The following is an 18,621-nucleotide window of genomic DNA, read 5'->3' as shown; positions in this document are numbered from 1 at the left end:
TTTCACGACTAACAATGCAGGCTTACCTGTATGCCTGATATGTGGTGCGAAATTTGAGAACAACGAAAAATTAACTTTTTGTTTTATAGATTTTCCACAAATAAGGGAAAGGACTCAAATAGAGCTGCATAGTTCAGGGTTTTATTTCAAAGTAGGTCTACAGATGCCAGTGTTTTTTCTCCTCTTCTGTGTTTTATTTCAAAGTAGGTCTACACATGGTAGTCTTTTTTCAAAGTGGACTACTTTTTATTTGATAAATGTTCCACAAATAAGGGAAGGACTCAAATATACCTGAATAGTTCAGGGTTTTATTTCAAAGTCGGTCTACAGACACCAGTGTTTTTGTCTCCTCTTCTGTGTTTTATTTAAAAATAGGTCTACACAGCCAGTATTTTTTCTCCTCTTCATAAGAGTTTGAGGTTTTCCTTTGTTATAACAGGTAAAAACAGCAATAAAAAGTCAAAAATTTTCTTTGTTGCTTTATAATTCCATTAATGCAACAAACTGTGTGCTATAACTATAAAGTATAATAAATCGCAAATTACTTTGGGTATGCAATTGTCAGGCGTTTTATGCTAAATGTGGGGTATGCTTGGGGATATATAAAATGTTATACGCTGTTATCTTCATTTTAAGGGTAAATAGGTTGTGCGGCTCCCTGAGCATTTAATTTTGTGGGAGGGGGGAAAAGTGGCTCTTTTGATAGTAAAGGTTGCTGACCCCTGCTCTAGGCAAAAACTATTTATTTGAATAGATAGAGATCACTATGAAACTTTCCCAGTGTGTTATGTACATAAAAACTAAGGAAAAATGTATTGCAAGTTTTCTGCATTCTATGTTTATATATGCAAATGAGGCACTTCCTCATTAAATATGCGTACATTTGCATGTATCGCCAAGTCTCGCATCACCAACATGTATAATGCCAGATTCAAAAACTTCGTTTCATTTTGTTGATACATTCAAAACGAACTTTTCCCAGAAGGGATTGTATGTCCTCTTATCAGCCCATACATCAGGAAATACTGTCTACCGTCATAAAAACATTTCGCCTAGTTTTTTCGATATTCACCTAGTTTTGGTATAAAATGTACTATAAACCCGGCTATGAATGATATCAACAAACCCTTCTGGAATTAGAAGCAGGATATGGATAGGAAGAAAAGTGGAAAGTTTGGTGTGTGTAGGACTTTGTGTGTAGGTAAAATGCATAAAAACTTGTTTGAGAAAACTACCTCAAAGTTTTGTATTGTAATTGTGATAATGGACACAATCAGACAAAATGAAGTTAATTGTGTGTTTTCGATATTTTATTGCCACTAGTTTGAAATAAGACATGTTAAGGAAGCAAAATATTCTAAGTAGAAAAGGGGTAACCACTGCGCTCAGACAGGTGCGTAGTCCAACATTAATTAAGTTACAAAAAATAGAGTAGGGACCGCACTCGAGGAAAATCGGTTTTTATTTTTATGCACAAGTTGTATAACGCACAAAACGCTTTCAGCCAAATCCGGCCTTTATCAGTGTGAAGGAAGCAAAATATAACATCTCAATATCGTAGAAAAAAAGGAAAAAGGCGATTTCGGGTGTACTGTCTCGCCAAAAAACTATTTATTTTGCACATAATCTCAGAGGAAATTGGCTTCCATCTTGAGCAGACGGTAAGCGCATTTCGCATGATGTTGGCGCGTTCCTTTAATATGACTACATTGCATGCATGTAGTAATGACATGTAGAATGACATGTAGAAGGCGGGTGCAGGGACTCACGGGTGGACAGCGTCCGGGTTGCGGACAGACTGGCTGATGCCCAGCGCCAGCAGGGCCTGGTTGCAGGTGTCGGCCAGGGAGTGGATGGCCTCCGAGAACATGCTGGCTGATCCCGTGTAGACCCAGGCCAGCAGCTTGAAGACGAAGTTCAGCCCGTTGCTGAGGACACACACACGACTTCATCAAGCTTCATGACAAACACACAACGTCATCAAGCTTCATGACAAACACCGCAACTTCATCAAGCTTCATGACAAACACCACGACTTCATCAAGCTTCATGACAAACACCGCAACTTCATCAAGCTTCATGACAAACACCATGACTTCATCAAGCTTCATGACAAACACCACGACTTCATCAAGCTTCATGACAAACACACAACGTCATCAAGCTTCACAAACACACGACTTCATCAAGCTTCACAAACACCACGACTTCATCAAGCTTCATGACAAACACCACGACTTCATCAAGCTTCATGACAAACACCACGACTTCATCAAGCTTCACAAACACCACGACTTCATCAAGCTTCATGACAAACACCACGACTTCATCAAGCTTCATGACAAACACCACGACTTCATCAAGCTTCATGACAAACACCACGACTTCATCAAGCTTCACAAACACCACGACTTCATCAAGCTTCATGACAAACACCACGACATCATCAAGCTTCATGACAAACACCACGACTTCATCAAGCTTCATGACAAACACCACGACTTCATCAAGCTTCATGACAAACACCACGACTTCATCAAGCTTCATGACAAACACCACGACTTCATCAAGCTTCATGACAAACACCACAACTTCATCAAGCTTCACAAACACCACGACTTCATCAAGCTTCACAAACACCACGACTTCATCAAGCTTCATGACAAACACCACGACTTCATCAAGCTTCATGACAAACACCACGACTTCATCAAGCTTCACAAACACCACGACTTCATCAAGCTTCACAAACACCACGACTTCATCAAGCTTCATGACAAACACCACAACTTCATCAAGCTTCACAAACACCACGACTTCATCAAGCTTCACAAACACCACGACTTCATCAAGCTTCACAAACACCACGACTTCATCAAGCTTCACAAACACCACGACTTCATCAAGCTTCACAAACACCACGACTTCATCAAGCTTCACAAACACCACGACTTCATCAAGCTTCACAAACACCACGACTTCATCAAGCTTCACAAACACCACGACTTCATCAAGCTTCACAAACACCACGACTTCATCAAGCTTCACAAACACCACGACTTCATCAAGCTTCACAAACACCACGACTTCATCAAGCTTCACAAACACCACGACTTCATCAAGCTTCACAAACACACAACTTCATCAAGCTTCATGACAAACACACGACTTCATCAAGCTTCATGACAAACACCACGACTTCATCAAGCTTCACAAACACCACGACTTCATCAAGCTTCATGACGAAGATGAAGGGTGCGACTTAAAGGGGCACTTCACTAAAAACCAATGGCGATTTATTTTGCACATAATCTCAGTTTTGACACATTCATTTAGTTTGACAGTTATTGAGAATAAAGGGGTTTGAATATGGCCACCAGTGATGTCATCGGGGACATTGAATCATTGTGTTGTGTTAATTACAGCTCGATGAAATGATAAGGTAGTAGATACGGTCGTTTCAATGTCTTTGATGACACTGCTGGTGGCCAGATTCAAACCCCTTTACTCTCAATAACTGTCGAACTAAATTAACGTGTGTAAAAGGGTTTAGAGTTTTTCGATGTGTGTGCGAAATTATGTGCAAAAATAAATCTGCATGGAGTTTTGGTAAAGACGTAAAATTACCTTGTCGGCTTTGTTATTACACAACCGTAAACTTTGCAGATGGCGCAAAGTTGCGATATTCAGTTGATCGTTTATAAAGCGCAATGTTAATAATCCCAGCACTGTTTGCATTTGGCTTTTCGGAGCAATGCAATCTAAGTGACCTGGACAAAGACTAAGTGACCTGGACGTGGCAGGTAACTTCAATTAGGGAAACCCATTGGAACCCTCATTTTGTCCTGGCGGGTCACCTGAAAACGCAACTCGCGTGTCAAGATGACGTATCTCAGTTTGAGAAAAAGATTATAATCATTGCACTTTCATAACGATCGACAGAATATCGCAACTTCACGCTGTCGGCATGACCAAGGTAGTGTCACAACAAAGCCAATAAAGTAATTTCACATCTTTACATTACGACGCACACAATTGGCAAGCATTTGTTTTGTGGCCTATAGACCTGTTCGCTGTATACAGACATACTGTGTTCGAGCCAATCAGCAAAACCAACTGAGTCACGTGACTATGTTGCCCCCTACCTGCGCGAGCTGCTGCGCTAAAAAAGTATGACAGGGCTCTACGGAGAAACCATGACACTCCCCTGAATAAAAGTTGTTTCAAACGAAAATGGCTGGATGTCATTTTGCCAAATCAACATGGCTGTGAGTGTGAGTCTTTCACCTTTTACATATCTAGCTTTGGCATGGATTGATTGTTTAGATTGCTAGCATGGCTAACAAATGTAAATATATTGTAGTCTGCCCCGTTGTTCTGACCAGGATTCTGATGTTCCTTTAGCCCCCTTGATGCACGCGCACAGTGTGACGTGGACGGCCAACAGGTCTACGGTGGTGTTAGGATTCAGACACGTCTGTGCCTTAGACTTCCTCTAGTATCCAGCAGCTGTCCTCTGCCTCGCCTGGTGTGAACCTGCAGAGTCCCGTGAGTGTGGAGGGACGGGGGAGGTCCACGCTGCCCTGCATGTGACTGTGAGTGTGGAGGGACAGGGGGAGGTCCACGCTGCCCTGCATGTGACTGTGAGTGTGGAGGGACGGGGAGGTCCACGCTGCCCTGCATGTGACTGTGAGTGTGGAGGGACAGGGGGAGGTCCACGCTGCCCTGCATGTGACTGTGAGTGTGGAGGGACAGGGGGAGGTCCACGCTGCCATGCATGTGACTGTGAGTGTGGAGGGACAGGGGGAGGTCCACGCTGCCCTGCATGTGACTGTGAGTGTGGAGGGACGGGGGAGGTCCACGCTGCCCTGCATGTGACTGTGAGTGTGGAGGGACAGGGGAGGTCCACGCTGCCCTGCATGTGACTGTGAGTGTGGAGGGACAGGGGGAAGGTCCACGCTGCCCTGCATGTGACTGCACATGTCTGCTAACTCAATCATCCAAACGCAATAGACACGTTGTTTCACGTGGAAGCAGGTTCCCTGCCACTTTGGGAAAGCACTACCCAGAGAACTAGAACAGTACCACCAGGCTGGGGGCAGAGTGCTACCCAGAGAACTAGAACAGTACCACCAGGCGCTCACCAGGCTGGGGGCAGAGTACTACCCAGAGAACTAGAACAGTACCACCAGGCGCTCACCAGGCTGGGGGCAGAGTGCTACCCAGAGAACTAGAACAGTACCACCAGGCGCCCACCAGGCTGGGGGCAGAGTGCAGAGTGTAAGATCGCAATGTCCAGACTGCACACTCCAGGACAGAGCCCTCGGGGACTTGGTATTTCAGTGTTCTGGAGTTTGGGAGTCTAAGGAGGGTGCCAGGGAGAGGAGGGTGCCAGGGAGAGGAGGGTGCTAGGGAGAGGAGGGTGCTAGGGAGAGGAGGGTGCCAGGGAGAGGAGGGTGCCAGGGAGAGGAGGGTGCCAGGGAGAGGAGGGTGCCAGGGAGAGGAGGGTGCCAGGGAGAGGAGGGTGAAGAGGGTGTTAGGGAGAAGAGGGTGCCAGGGAGAGGAGGGTGCCAGGGAGAGGAGGGTGCCAGGGAGAGGAGGGTGCCAGGGAGAGGAGGGTGCCAGGGAGAGGAGGGTGCCAGGGAGAGGAGGGTGCCAGGGAGAGGAGGGTGGTAGGGAGAGGAGGGTGGTAGGGAGAAGAGGGTGCCAGGGAGAGGAGGGTGCCAGGAAGTGGAGGGTGCGAGGGAGAGGAGGGTGCCAGGGAGAAGAGGGTGCCAGGGAGAAGAGGGTGCCAGGGAGAGGAGGGTGCCAGGGAGAGGAGGGTGCCAGGGAGAGGAGGGTGCCAGGGAGAGGAGGGTGCCAGGGAGAGGAGGGTGAAGAGGGTGTTAGGGAGAGGAGGGTGCCAGGGAGAGGAGGGTGCCAGGGAGAGGAGGGTGCCAGGGAGAGGAGGGTGCCAGGGAGAGGAGGGTGCCAGGGAGAGGAGGGTGCCAGGGAGAGGAGGGTGCCAGGGAGAGGAGGGTGCCAGGGAGAGGAGGGTGCTAGGGAGAGGAGGGTGATAGGGAGAGGAGGGTGCCAGGGAGAGGAGGGTGGTAGGGAGAGGAGGGTGCCAGGGAGAGGAGGGTGGTAGGGAGAGGAGGGTGCCAGGGAGAGGAGGGTGCCAGGGAGAGGAGGGTGCCAGGGAGAGGAGGGTGGTAGGGAGAGGAGGGTGCCAGGGAGAGGAGGGTGCCAGGGAGAGGAGGGTGCTAGGGAGAGGAGGGTGATAGGGAGAGGAGGGTGCCAGGGAGAGGAGGGTGGTAGGGAGAGGAGGGTGATAGGGAGAGGAGGGTGCCAGGGAGAAGAGGGTGGTAGGTCCTTCCTCTCAATCAACACAACATCAGCAGCGAAGCACAGTGTCAGCATCCTGACCTCGGATGTAGTTATAAATTGAACTGAATGAGCCGAAAACAGAAAATCATGGATGTGGGTTTATAATAAATCCACATGTTTTGCGTGAACATATGTCTAAATAAAATAGCAGCTACAGGTGGATAAAATGGAAGGAATATCATATTATTTCATATGGGTTCACCCTCCTTTTTTTTGGAGAATTTGACCTTTATGGGTAATGATTATAAAGTTAAGTAAAGCAATGTGTTGGGTCAAGTAGTTTATCCACTTCATGGATAAGAAAAAAGACTTACATGCAGATAGCTACCATCACCACCTTCCCTGGGCCTTGCGTGAAGACTGCTGCCCTCTTGCCTGATCGAGGCTGGACATGAAAGAGAAGGAATAAAAACAAACACATTTTAATATTAAATGTTTTAAGTAGCATAATGCATAACATGAAACTATAATCAAAATATGCAACCCTTTAGTATTATAGTCCCTTAAGTACTGGGTAATTACCAGATAAATATCAGGTAAGAACAGTAAATTACAGTTGTAATAACAGGATAATTTCTGGTCTTACCTTATATTTACCTGGTAATTACCCAGGATTTAGGAGACTGTAAAAAGGAAGAGTTATTGGCGCCCAAGTGGCGAACCATGTAACGCGCTGCGTCGCGAAGCGGCCGACCCGGGTTCGATTCCCGGACCCGGCGTCCTTTGCCGAATGTCTCCCCCCCGCTCTGTCTCCTGTTCTTCCTCTCTCTCTCTCTCTCTACCGGACTGCCCGGTAGTAAAAACAATTAAAAGAAAATCTACAAAAACATAATAAAAAAAAAGGAAGAGTTATCATAATATAAGACGGTTAAAGTTTAATTATTTAATTGTTTCCTATTGGTAACGTAATAAACAGATAAAACACAAAAGCAACATGTTAATTCTAAGTGCTGCTTTATTGTGGTAATGGTAATAATATGTAAATGTCATCTTTAACATTAGAATTTGCCACATTTCATTCAATTCCTAGTTTAATGTGATTCTTGAGGACAACATCATCATATACCTTAGTGTTTCATACATATCGTCATATCATATACCTTAGTGTTTCCCCAGAAGTCTTTGTATTCCTTCAATAACTGCTGGTTTCGGAAAATATCTGGAGGAAAACATGGAAAAAAGAAACCGTTCGTCTGACTCAGTGGATTAAAGCTTACAGAGCAAAACCACTTTCATCTCATATACGTTCACAGAGAAACAAAAGAAGATGCAACTTTAATGTCTGTTGTCCTGGTTGCCACAGTTACAGCGGAGCAGATTAACAGTTAATGCAGCCCTGCCCTGGGCTTATTATTGTTTCTGTTTCGGTCATCCAAAATCCCTGCTAATGTTTGAAACATGTCAAATGTCCACTTGCGTTGAATGCAACTACTTTATCTTGTGCCAACTTGAACACAGTCGCTTCATTGCCTCGTGTTGCCATGTCAACACGCGAGAGTCACCTGTTGCGATAAACCCGTATTTTAAGTATGACTCCTGTTTATTAAAAGAAGCTTTATGTGTCTTGGAGGTCGTAGGCTCCTCTTCTGGCTCCTCAGTTGGTATTTCTCCGTTGCAAAGAAGCTATCCAAAGACGTTCGTTTTGTTTTTGCTAACGTTAGTCTCTCGCATGATCACATCCCAAACGCGGAAGTGAAAGTGCGTTAGGGAAAATATACACGCGGCCCGGTGGGACTATTACATTGGTTCTCCCAGTCCATGTGACCATTTCTAGCATTTCAATTGGCTATAGTGACAGACATAGATATGATGAATAGATAGATACAGCTTCACAAAGACACTCTGGCGTCACGAGTGAATATTTCCTGCGCGTAAAATAAATATCATATTCTCAAAATAAACTGACGGGCCAGAAATTATTGCTGGCGGGCCCATTTCGGCCCGCAGGCCGCCTATTCCCGACCCCTGCATTAGATGATGTTAGTGTGGGAAACACCTACTTTCCTGGTACTCTCTCTCAGATAAACCATTAGATGATGTTCGTGTGGGAAACACCTACTTTCCTGGTACTCTCTCTCAGATAGACCATTAGATGATGTTCGTGTGGGAAACACCTACTTTCCTGGTACTCTCTCTCAGATAGACCATTAGATGATGTTCGTGTGGGAAACACCTACTTTCCTGGTACTCTCTCTCAGATAAACCATTAGATGATGTTAGTGTGGGAAACACCTACTTTCCTGGTACTCTCTCTCAGATAAACCATTAGATGATGTTCGTGTGGGAAACACCTACTTTCCTGGTACTCTCTCTCTCAGATAAACCATTAGATGATGTTAGTGTGGGAAACACCTACTTTCCTGGTACTCTCTCTCAGATAAACAATTAGATAATGTTCGTGTGGGAAACACCTACTTTTCTGGTACTCTCTCTCACATAGACCATTAGATGATGTTCGTGTGGGAAACACCTACTTTCCTGGTACTCTCTCTCAGATAAACCATTAGATGATGTTAGTGTGGGAAACACCTACTTTCCTGGTACTCTCTCTCAGATAAACAATTAGATAATGTTCGTGTGGGAAACACCTACTTTTCTGGTACTCTCTCTCACATAGACCATTAGATGATGTTCGTGTGGGAAACACCTACTTTCCTGGTACTCTCTCTCTCAGATAAACCATTAGATGATGTTCGTGTGGGAAACACCTACTTTCCTGGTACTCTCTCTCAGATAAACCATTAGATGATGTTAGTGTGGGAAACACCTACTTTCCTGGTACTCTCTCTCAGATAAACCATTAGATGATGTTAGTGTGGGAAACACCTACTTTCCTGGTACGCTCTCTCAGATAAACCATTAGATGATGTTCGTGTGGGAAACACCTACTTTCCTGGTACTCTCTCTCAGATAAACCATTAGATGATGTTAGTGTGGGAAACACCTACTTTCCTGGTACTCTCTCTCAGATAAACCATTAGATGATGTTAGTGTGGGAAACACCTACTTTCCTGGTACTCTCTCTCAGATAAACCATTAGATGATGTTCGTGTGGGAAACACCTACTTTCCTGGTACTCTCTCTCAGATAAACCATTAGATGATGTTCGTGTGGGAAACACCTACTTTCCTGGTACTCCCGCTCCACCTCCTTCCTGGTGTTCCTCTCCCGGGCCAGGGCTTCAAGGCTCCCCCACACGTCCAGCGCTCTGCAGAGAAACCCAAGTCAGCTGCTGAGAATAAACTCCCTTTGAAATGGTGACCCGGCTTGCCCGTGGGCGGAACGCACAAAGTCACGGCACTTCGCCAGCGTCTAGCGGCTGCACTTTTCGCCAAACATATAAAATGACAGAATTAAAGTTCTCGAGTTACATGACGAAAGTGATGGATCGGTACTCCATATGGCCATACACTTCTATCTGTGTTGGCAGTGAAAGTGTTAATGGTGCAGCCATCATTCACAGGAGGAGAGTACCGGTGCATCCTTCACATCTCCACCGTCTCCATGCTGCCAGAGGGGCAGACGGGCTGCTATGCTACTCACTTGGCCACCACGTCCGAGCGCAGGAACACGGTGAAGGCCTCGGTGTCGTCGTGGGGACTCCGCCTGCGGATCTTCCTCAGCTGCTCCAGGTCGCTGGGGGGGGGGGGGGGGTAGTAATGTCAATATAGCAATACAGTTAAAAAAGGTATAGCCCTGCAAAGAAGGTAAACAATAAACATCTCCATAGGCTTTCAACGGTGGCAGACATATTGCACTGGTATTGTTCATCTGTCTATTAGTTGAGCCAAGCATGTCCACCTACAGCCTATAATGTGTATTAAAAGATGTAAAGAGAACAGGCTGGTCTGACATGTGGAATTTCTTTACCTCCGTCTCCCGACCCTCGAGTCACTCTCACATCTTGTCCAAAACTCCGTGACTAACTCCGACTCTTGCCTCGATCCCGGTTCAAATTAATAAAATGACTCCTTTCCCATCATCCATATGTCAAAATGCAACAAACGCAAACCATGGCCCAGAACCGCGGGACTCCCACTCAAATGTGATCCTAGAGAGAGCGGCTATATACTGTCGATAGTTACAGTCCATCGAGGCTATTCTAACCCAAGACTTTAAGCAGCACAACGGATGCTTGACCCAGAACACAGAGCCTCTACAGACTGCTTCTCAGCACTTAGGAGAATGAAACGGTCACCCAGTTCAACATGGAAAGAGGAACTCCCCCTGTATTATTTATGTATCAGAAGAAGCTATATTTATTTTCCTAAATGAGTTCACTTGTAATGTCGGCTGCTGCTCATTGCAGAAAAGAAAGAACAGAAAAGAAATAGCATGTAATTAAGCTCCTGAATCGACTACTGTGCACTGCAGCAGAAATGACTAAAAGTGTGACCAAATCTTGTACGGGTGCCACTAGGGCTGCACGATTTTGGGAAATAATCTAATTGCGATTTTTCTGACAGATATTGCGATTGCGATTAAATTTGGGATTATACTTTTTTTTTTAACAGCCCCACAGAGGTTTATTGTAAAATGCGGCTTGCATCTGGCCTACGTGGTGGGTCTTTTCAGGACGCCTGAAAATGTTTCTTTTTACCTGGGAATCGATACCGGTACCCAACAGTACCTTTTTTCTGTACTTTACTCTCCCTCTCTGAAGTCTAAACTTCACAACACACAATCTAAAACCCCTTAAAATATATTGCGTTTTTTAAATATTTTTTTTAGATTTGATAATTGCATCATTCCAAATCGCGATTTTGATTTAAAATCGATTAATCGTGCAGCCCTAGGTGCCACCTACCGAGAAAGCTGGTCGTACCAGTGCCACTGGTGGAAACGTTAGTCTAGAGCAGGTGTCCTCAAACTTTTTTATACCACAACCCCATTTTATTTAGGATTTCTTTTGGGGACCCCACACTATCACGTAATTTCAACGTGGAATTAAGGAATATCAAAATATAATATATATATATATATATATATTACGGCTGCACGATTTTGGGAAATAATCTAATTGCGATTTTTCTGACAGATATTGCGATTGCGATTAAATTTGCGATTATATATTTTTTTTTAAATAAGCAGCCCCACAGAGGTTTATTGTAAAATGCGGCTTGCATCTAGCCTACGCGGTGGGTCTTTTCGGGACACCGAGCCTGAAAATGTTTCTTTTTACCTGGGAATGGATACCGGTACCCAACGGTACCTTTTTTTCTGTACTTTACTCTCCCTCTCTGAAGTCTAAACTTCACAACACACAATCTAAACCCCCTTACCTCCCTCTCCCAAACCGATCTTGTATCTCAATGGGACTTCCTGGTTAAACAAATTTTAAAAAAGTGTTTAAAAAATTTGATAATTGCATCATTCCAAATCGCGATTTCGATTTAAAATCGATTAATCGTGCAGCCCTAATATATATATATATATATAATATAAAAGTAAAAGGCCCAATGAGAGAATATACAAGAGTGCCTATTCTGGTTCATAGGTCATCAACTCAACTACAGTATGCACAGTTATGGAATTGTGTACTTGATCAGAAATCAAACCCCTGTGGCCTAATGTTCATCAATGTTGGGTCCTTGACCAGCAGAGGCTGACCACCACTACAGCTCTACAACACTCACAACTCATTTCATGCTACTTGGAAAAGAACAAACATCTCACTTCATAATTTTATACCCCGTTACTTTATAATCAGATCTGCCTTGAACACATGAGGCGGGGCGTCAGCATCAGTGGCCCCAAGTCTCCCAGTAATCACAACAGCCGGTCTTAATCTCCGCATTGCCTTTACTCATTAACTCCGTAACTCTGACATTCCTGCAGAGGTTGCCGCGTGCCGGCGTCTCTCCAGCAGCACTAAATGGGTTAAGCATACGGACAAGAATGCGTCTGCAATGCCGTAGCTCCGGCTGAAGATCTAGACACAGGGTGCTTTGACCCTTTGGCCCAAAGAAAGTAGAATCTGCAATGTTGTCAAACAGAAAACTCGAAAGGCAAAAGAGTCACGCTTGGTAGTGCAATTTGTTTACATTTTTTGTTTTGGTCTGATACGCGGGTTGGAGTTTAGTAACTTATTATTATACTGTGAATCTCTCCAGACCTCTCTTGACAGAGCCGGGGGTGTGATCAGCAAGAGCAAGCCCTCCCCAACTCCAACACACACACGTCAGACCAAAACTAAAGATTTAAACAAAGTGCAATACCAAGCGGGGCTCTTTTCCCCAAGAGGATGCCGTTTTTACGCCATTATTGTTGTGGTTTTCACAACGTTGTAAATGGCCATTTTCTGCCCAGTTGCCTAGCAACGTGTCCTCACAAGATGAGACTCATGAGGCACCATGTCTGTCTCACACTGAGGCACCATGTCTGTCTCTCACTGAGGCACCATGTCTGTCTCACACTGAGGCACCATGTCTGTCTCACACTGAGGCACCATGTCTGTCTCTCACTGAGGCACCATGTCTGTCTCTCACTGAGGCACCATGTCTGTCTCACACTGAGGCACCATGTCTGTCTCACTGAGGCACCATGTCTGTCTCACACTGAGGCACCATGTCTGTCTCACACTGAGGCACCATGTCTGTCTCACTGAGGCACCATGTCTGTCTCACTGAGGCACCATGTCTGTCTCTCACTGAGGCACCATGTCTGTCTCACTGAGGCACCATGTCTGTCTCACTGAGGCACCATGTCTGTCTCACTGAGGCACCATGTCTGTCTCACTGAGGCACCATGTCTGTCTCACTGAGGCACCATGTCTGTCTCACTGAGGCACCATGTCTGTCTCACACTGAGGCACCATGTCTGTCTCACACTGAGGCACCATGTCTGTCTCACACTGAGGCACCATGTCTGTCTCACTGAGGCACCATGTCTGTCTCTCACTGAGGCACCATGTCTGTCTCACTGAGGCACCATGTCTGTCTCACACTGAGGCACCATGTCTGTCTCACTGAGGCACCATGTCTGTCTCTCACTGAGGCACCATGTCTGTCTCACACTGAGGCACCATGTCTGTCTCACTGAGGCACCATGTCTGTCTCACTGAGGCACCATGTCTGTCTCACTGAGGCACCATGTCTGTCTCTCACTGAGGCACCATGTCTGTCTCACTGAGGCACCATGTCTGTCTCACTGAGGCACCATGTCTGTCTCACACTGAGGCACCATGTCTGTCTCACTGAGGCACCATGTCTGTCTCACTGAGGCACCATGTCTGTCTCTCACTGAGGCACCATGTCTGTCTCACTGAGGCACCATGTCTGTCTCACTGAGGCACCATGTCTGTCTCACTGAGGCACCATGTCTGTCTCACACTGAGGCACCATGTCTGTCTCACTGAGGCACCATGTCTGTCTCACTGAGGCACCATGTCTGTCTCTCACTGAGGCACCATGTCTGTCTCACTGAGGCACCATGTCTGTCTCACTGAGGCACCATGTCTGTCTCACACTGAGGCACCATGTCTGTCTCACTGAGGCACCATGTCTGTCTCACTGAGGCACCATGTCTGTCTCACTGATGCACCATGTCTGTCTCACTGAGGCACCATGTCTGTCTCACACTGAGGCACCATGTCTGTCTCTCACTGAGGCACCATGTCTGTCTCTCACTGAGGCACCATGTCTGTCTCACTGAGGCACCATGTCTGTCTCACTGAGGCACCATGTCTGTCTCTCACTGAGGCACCATGTCTGTCTGACACTGAGGCACCATGTCTGTCTCTCACTGAGGCACCATGTCTGTCTCACACTGAGGCACCATGTCTGTCTCACTGAGGCACCATGTCTGTCTCACTGAGGCACCATGTCTGTCTCACTGAGGCACCATGTCTGTCTCACTGAGGCACCATGTCTGTCTCACTGAGGCACCATGTCTGTCTCACTGAGGCACCATGTCTGTCTCACTGAGGCACCATGTCTGTCTCACTGAGGCACCATGTCTGTCTCACTGAGGCACCATGTCTGTCTCACTGAGGCACCATGTCTGTCTCACTGAGGCACCATGTCTGTCTCTCACTGAGGCACCATGTCTGTCTCTCACTGAGGCACCATGTCTGTCTCACTGAGGCACCATGTCTGTCTCACTGAGGCACCATGTCTGTCTCACACTGAGGCACCGTGTCTGTCTCACTGAGGCACCATGTCTGTCTCACTGAGGCACCGTGTCTGTCTCTCACTGAGGCACCATGTCTGTCTCACTGAGGCACCATGTCTGTCTCACACTGAGGCACCATGTCTGTCTCACTGAGGCACCATGTCTGTCTCACTGAGGCACCATGTCTGTCTCTCACTGAGGCACCATGTCTGTCTCACTGAGGCACCATGTCTGTCTCACTGAGGCACCATGTCTGTCTCACTGAGGCACCATGTCTGTCTCACACTGAGGCACCATGTCTGTCTCACTGAGGCACCATGTCTGTCTCACACTGAGGCACCATGTCTGTCTCACTGAGGCACCATGTCTGTCTCTCACTGAGGCTCCATGTCTGTCTCACTGAGGCACCATGTCTGTCTCTCACTGAGGCACCATGTCTGTCTCACTGAGGCACCATGTCTGTCTCACTGAGGCACCATGTCTGTCTCACTGAGGCTCCATGTCTGTCTCACTGAGGCACCATGTCTGTCTCTCACTGAGGCACCATGTCTGTCTCACTGAGGCTCCATGTCTGTCTCACTGAGGCACCATGTCTGTCTCTCACTGAGGCACCATGTCTGTCTGTCTCACTGAGGCACCATGTCTGTCTGTCTCACTGAGGCTCCATGTCTGTCTCACTGAGGCACCATGTCTGTCTCACTGAGGCACCATGTCTGTCTCACTGAGGCACCATGTCTGTCTCACTGAGGCACCATGTCTGTCTCACTGAGGCACCATGTCTGTCTCACACTGAGGCACCATGTCTGTCTCACTGAGGCTCCATGTCTGTCTCACTGAGGCACCATGTCTGTCTCTCACTGAGGCACCATGTCTGTCTCACACTGAGGCACCATGTCTGTCTCACTGAGGCTCCATGTCTGTCTCACACTGAGGCACCATGTCTGTCTCACACTGAGGCACCATGTCTGTCTCACACTGAGGCACCATGTCTGTCTCACTGAGGCACCATGTCTGTCTCACACTGAGGCACCATGTCTGTCTCACTGAGGCACCATGTCTGTCTCACTGAGGCACCATGTCTGTCTCACTGAGGCACCATGTCTGTCTCACTGAGGCACCATGTCTGTCTCACTCTGAGGCACCATGTCTGTCTCACACTGAGGCACCATGTCTGTCTCACTGAGGCACCATGTCTGTCTCTCACTGAGGCACCATGTCTGTCTCACTGAGGCACCATGTCTGTCTCACACTGAGGCACCATGTCTGTCTCACTGAGGCACCATGTCTGTCTCTCACTGAGGCACCATGTCTGTCTCTCACTGAGGCACCATGTCTGTCTCTCTGAGGCACCATGTCTGTCTCTCACTGAGGCACCATGTCTGTCTCACTGAGGCACCATGTCTGTCTCACTGAGGCACCATGTCTGTCTCACACTGAGGCATCATGTCTGTCTCACTGAGGCACCATGTCTGTCTCTCACTGAGGCACCGTGTCTGTCTCACTGAGGCACCATGTCTGTCTCACACTGAGGCACCATGTCTGTCTCACTGAGGCACCATGTCTGTCTCACTGAGGCACCATGTCTGTCTCTCACTGAGGCACCATGTCTGTCTGTCTCACACTGAGGCACCATGTTGTCTGTCTCACACTGATGCACCATGTCTGTCTCACTGAGGCACCATGTCTGTCTCACTGAGGCACCATGTCTGTCTCACTGAGGCACCATGTCTGTCTCACTGAGGCACCATGTCTGTCTCACACTGAGGCACCATGGGTCTGTCTCATACTGTGAACATTCTATGTTTCACCATCGTCACAAGACAAATTGCAGTACATTCATTGTATTCGGCGAACCAAGTGTTTCTGTTTGTGACTGGGCTGAAGGGGGCTTACCTGGGCTTGAGACAGAACCAAGTGTTTCTGTTTGTGACTGGGCTGAAGGGGGCTTACCTGGGCTTGAGACAGAACCAAGTGTTTCTGTTTGTGACTGGGCTGAAGGGGGCTTACCTGGGCTTGAGACAGAACCAAGTGTTTCTGTTTGTGACTGGGCTGAAGGAGGCTTACCTGGGCTTGAGACAGAACCAAGTGTTTCTGTTTGTGACTGGGCTGAAGGAGGCTTACCTGGGCTTGAGACAGAACTCGTTCATGGCTCTGACTGCAGTGATGAAGTTGTTCATCACTCCATACTCTCTCTTTTTAAGGACGGCCCGCACTGTCAACACAGAGAACAGTAATGAGATCACCCCTCTTCTCCAAGAGGTAATAGTGTGATTGTTTTTATTATATTTTTTATCACAATGCACGTAAAACATTTAATAAAACTATTACAAAAAACCCATGTCATACTGTATATATTTACTTGCATTCTGATGTATATATTTACTTATACATTTACTTACTATATATAAACTTTGTTTGCTATTCAAAGTTGTTGTGTACAGATTATTAAAAAAAATCCCATTCCGCCATGAATCTCAACCACTAGAAAGGTCGATACGAAAGTCTCACTAAAAGCAGGGAAGAACCTTTCATTCTGTTTAATTACTCCATAATTAGACAAAGATTGTCAAAAGGTTACAGCCTATACAAGCTTTACCATGTGTTGTCAAGTGAGATTACATGCATTAGATTAGATTCAAATCACACAGCACAAGTACAGTACAATGAAAATAAATTAGCATCTAACCAGAGTGTAAATGCAACAGTAAAGTGCAACACAATATACAAGTCATTAAATGAGATATTATATATTGTTGTAACAAGCCACTGAGTAATATATGCTAAACTGATGTATGTACAGTATTATTATGTACAGTGACACAGGTATAAATATACTATGGTGGTAAGTCATACGGGCCAGTGGTATAACTAGTAAAGAGTAGGTATGGGATATCCTACTCTTTTGTACATAGGCTGTGCATGTGTTTATTTGTTTATGTGTATGATTCTTGACTGTTTTATTTTATTATTAATATATATATATATATATATTTTTTTTTTGTATTCCTGTTGGGGCCTCTTGGAACAAATCGACATTGTAAATAAGAAACCTGTTCTTAATGTTTTATCTGGTTAAATACAAGGTAAATATACAAATATAATATATACAGGTATGTGAACAGGTGAGTGAACAGGGATATATGCAGATATATCCAACAGGTGTTAACATGCGTTGTCAAGTGAGTGAATGTGGTTCAGTGTTACCTTTCACTTGAATGGTCTCCGTTTTGGTCAGCCCCTGTAGTATCGACCCTGAGAGAACAATGAGAGGGACTGTTACTGTGACTGTAGTACAAATACAATAAACACCAACTTAAAATGGCATAATGCACTGAGAGAGCAATGAGAGGGACTGTTACTGTACAAATACAATAGGGAGGTGTAGTGGTTACGTCATCTTCGTTTTTTCCTGTTCCACCCTCTGTTCCACTCCATGTATTTCCCCATTGACCATTTCTAAATCGACTCGTTTTAGAGAAATAAAGCATTAACGTTGGCATGGTGTACCTTTCTGTGCGTATTCATCCACAATCTATAGCTCAACATGAAAATATTTGCAATTAATCGTAAAGGTAGCAAAATAACAAAGTTTATGTTTTCGTTCGCTGGGAAACTACACTACCATTTGGCGCTGCTGATGCCTGGCTTTAGTCACAGACCTAGGATCAGATTCCCCTTACATTCCATAAGCTTAACAATTCGTACAATGGGAAAATAACTGACCCTGAATCTGTGGCTAGTATCTCTCTGGTGGTCATAACCATTAATCTCTAAAGCCAACCACCATTTTTAAAAGCAACAATCACGTTACCATATTTGTATTTATATTTTAAATCGTATAACGTTATTTCGCTGCATATTAAATCACTGTAAATACTAATGTAAATCATTGTTTCGTTGTACATATTGTGTATAGTTTATAACGTTAGTTTTTTACATGACGTTAGTAGCTAGCTAGCCGGCATGCCAGAAACTCTGAATGAAAACTTTATTTAACAGATTGCAGAATGGGTACAATACAGTACGGCTCAATACACACAATTGTTAAGGGGATGCAGACCAGAGAAAGACGTTTGTCTTGTTTACATCAGGGTCGTTAACGTTAGTTAGCTATCATGGTAGCCCCTTTCGTGACTGTGATGC

The 18,621-nt window shown here is 45.8% G+C and overlaps 1 protein-coding gene across 4 annotated transcripts in view; it reads right to left on the bottom strand.

Annotated features, from left to right (window-relative positions):
- The window catches only part of slc30a9 (solute carrier family 30 member 9), a 62,923-nt gene that overhangs the window by 25,869 nt on the left and 18,433 nt on the right, over nt 1-18,621 (bottom strand). For all 4 annotated transcript variants that reach the window (XR_014620644.1, XM_084332160.1, XM_084332162.1 and 1 more), the window contains 7 exons: nt 17,683-17,730; nt 16,600-16,690; nt 9,910-10,002; nt 9,492-9,574; nt 7,467-7,525; nt 6,681-6,751; nt 1,770-1,928 (listed from right to left, as the gene is read on the bottom strand). Coding sequence is in view for 3 of the 4 variants with exons in the window: in XM_084332160.1 (XP_084188286.1) it covers nt 1,770-1,928; nt 6,681-6,751; nt 7,467-7,525; nt 9,492-9,574; nt 9,910-10,002; nt 16,600-16,690; nt 17,683-17,730 (604 nt within the window). In the remaining variant the exon portion in view is untranslated. The remainder of the gene's footprint in view (nt 1-1,769; nt 1,929-6,680; nt 6,752-7,466; nt 7,526-9,491; nt 9,575-9,909; nt 10,003-16,599; nt 16,691-17,682; nt 17,731-18,621) is intronic.

The sequence above is a fragment of the Notolepis coatsorum genome (assembly GCF_963971535.1).
Source record: "Notolepis coatsorum genome assembly, chromosome: 16".
In the NCBI taxonomy this organism is placed as follows: domain Eukaryota; kingdom Metazoa; phylum Chordata; class Actinopteri; order Aulopiformes; family Paralepididae; genus Notolepis; species Notolepis coatsorum.
This window is presented reverse-complemented; position numbering and strand designations above follow the sequence as displayed.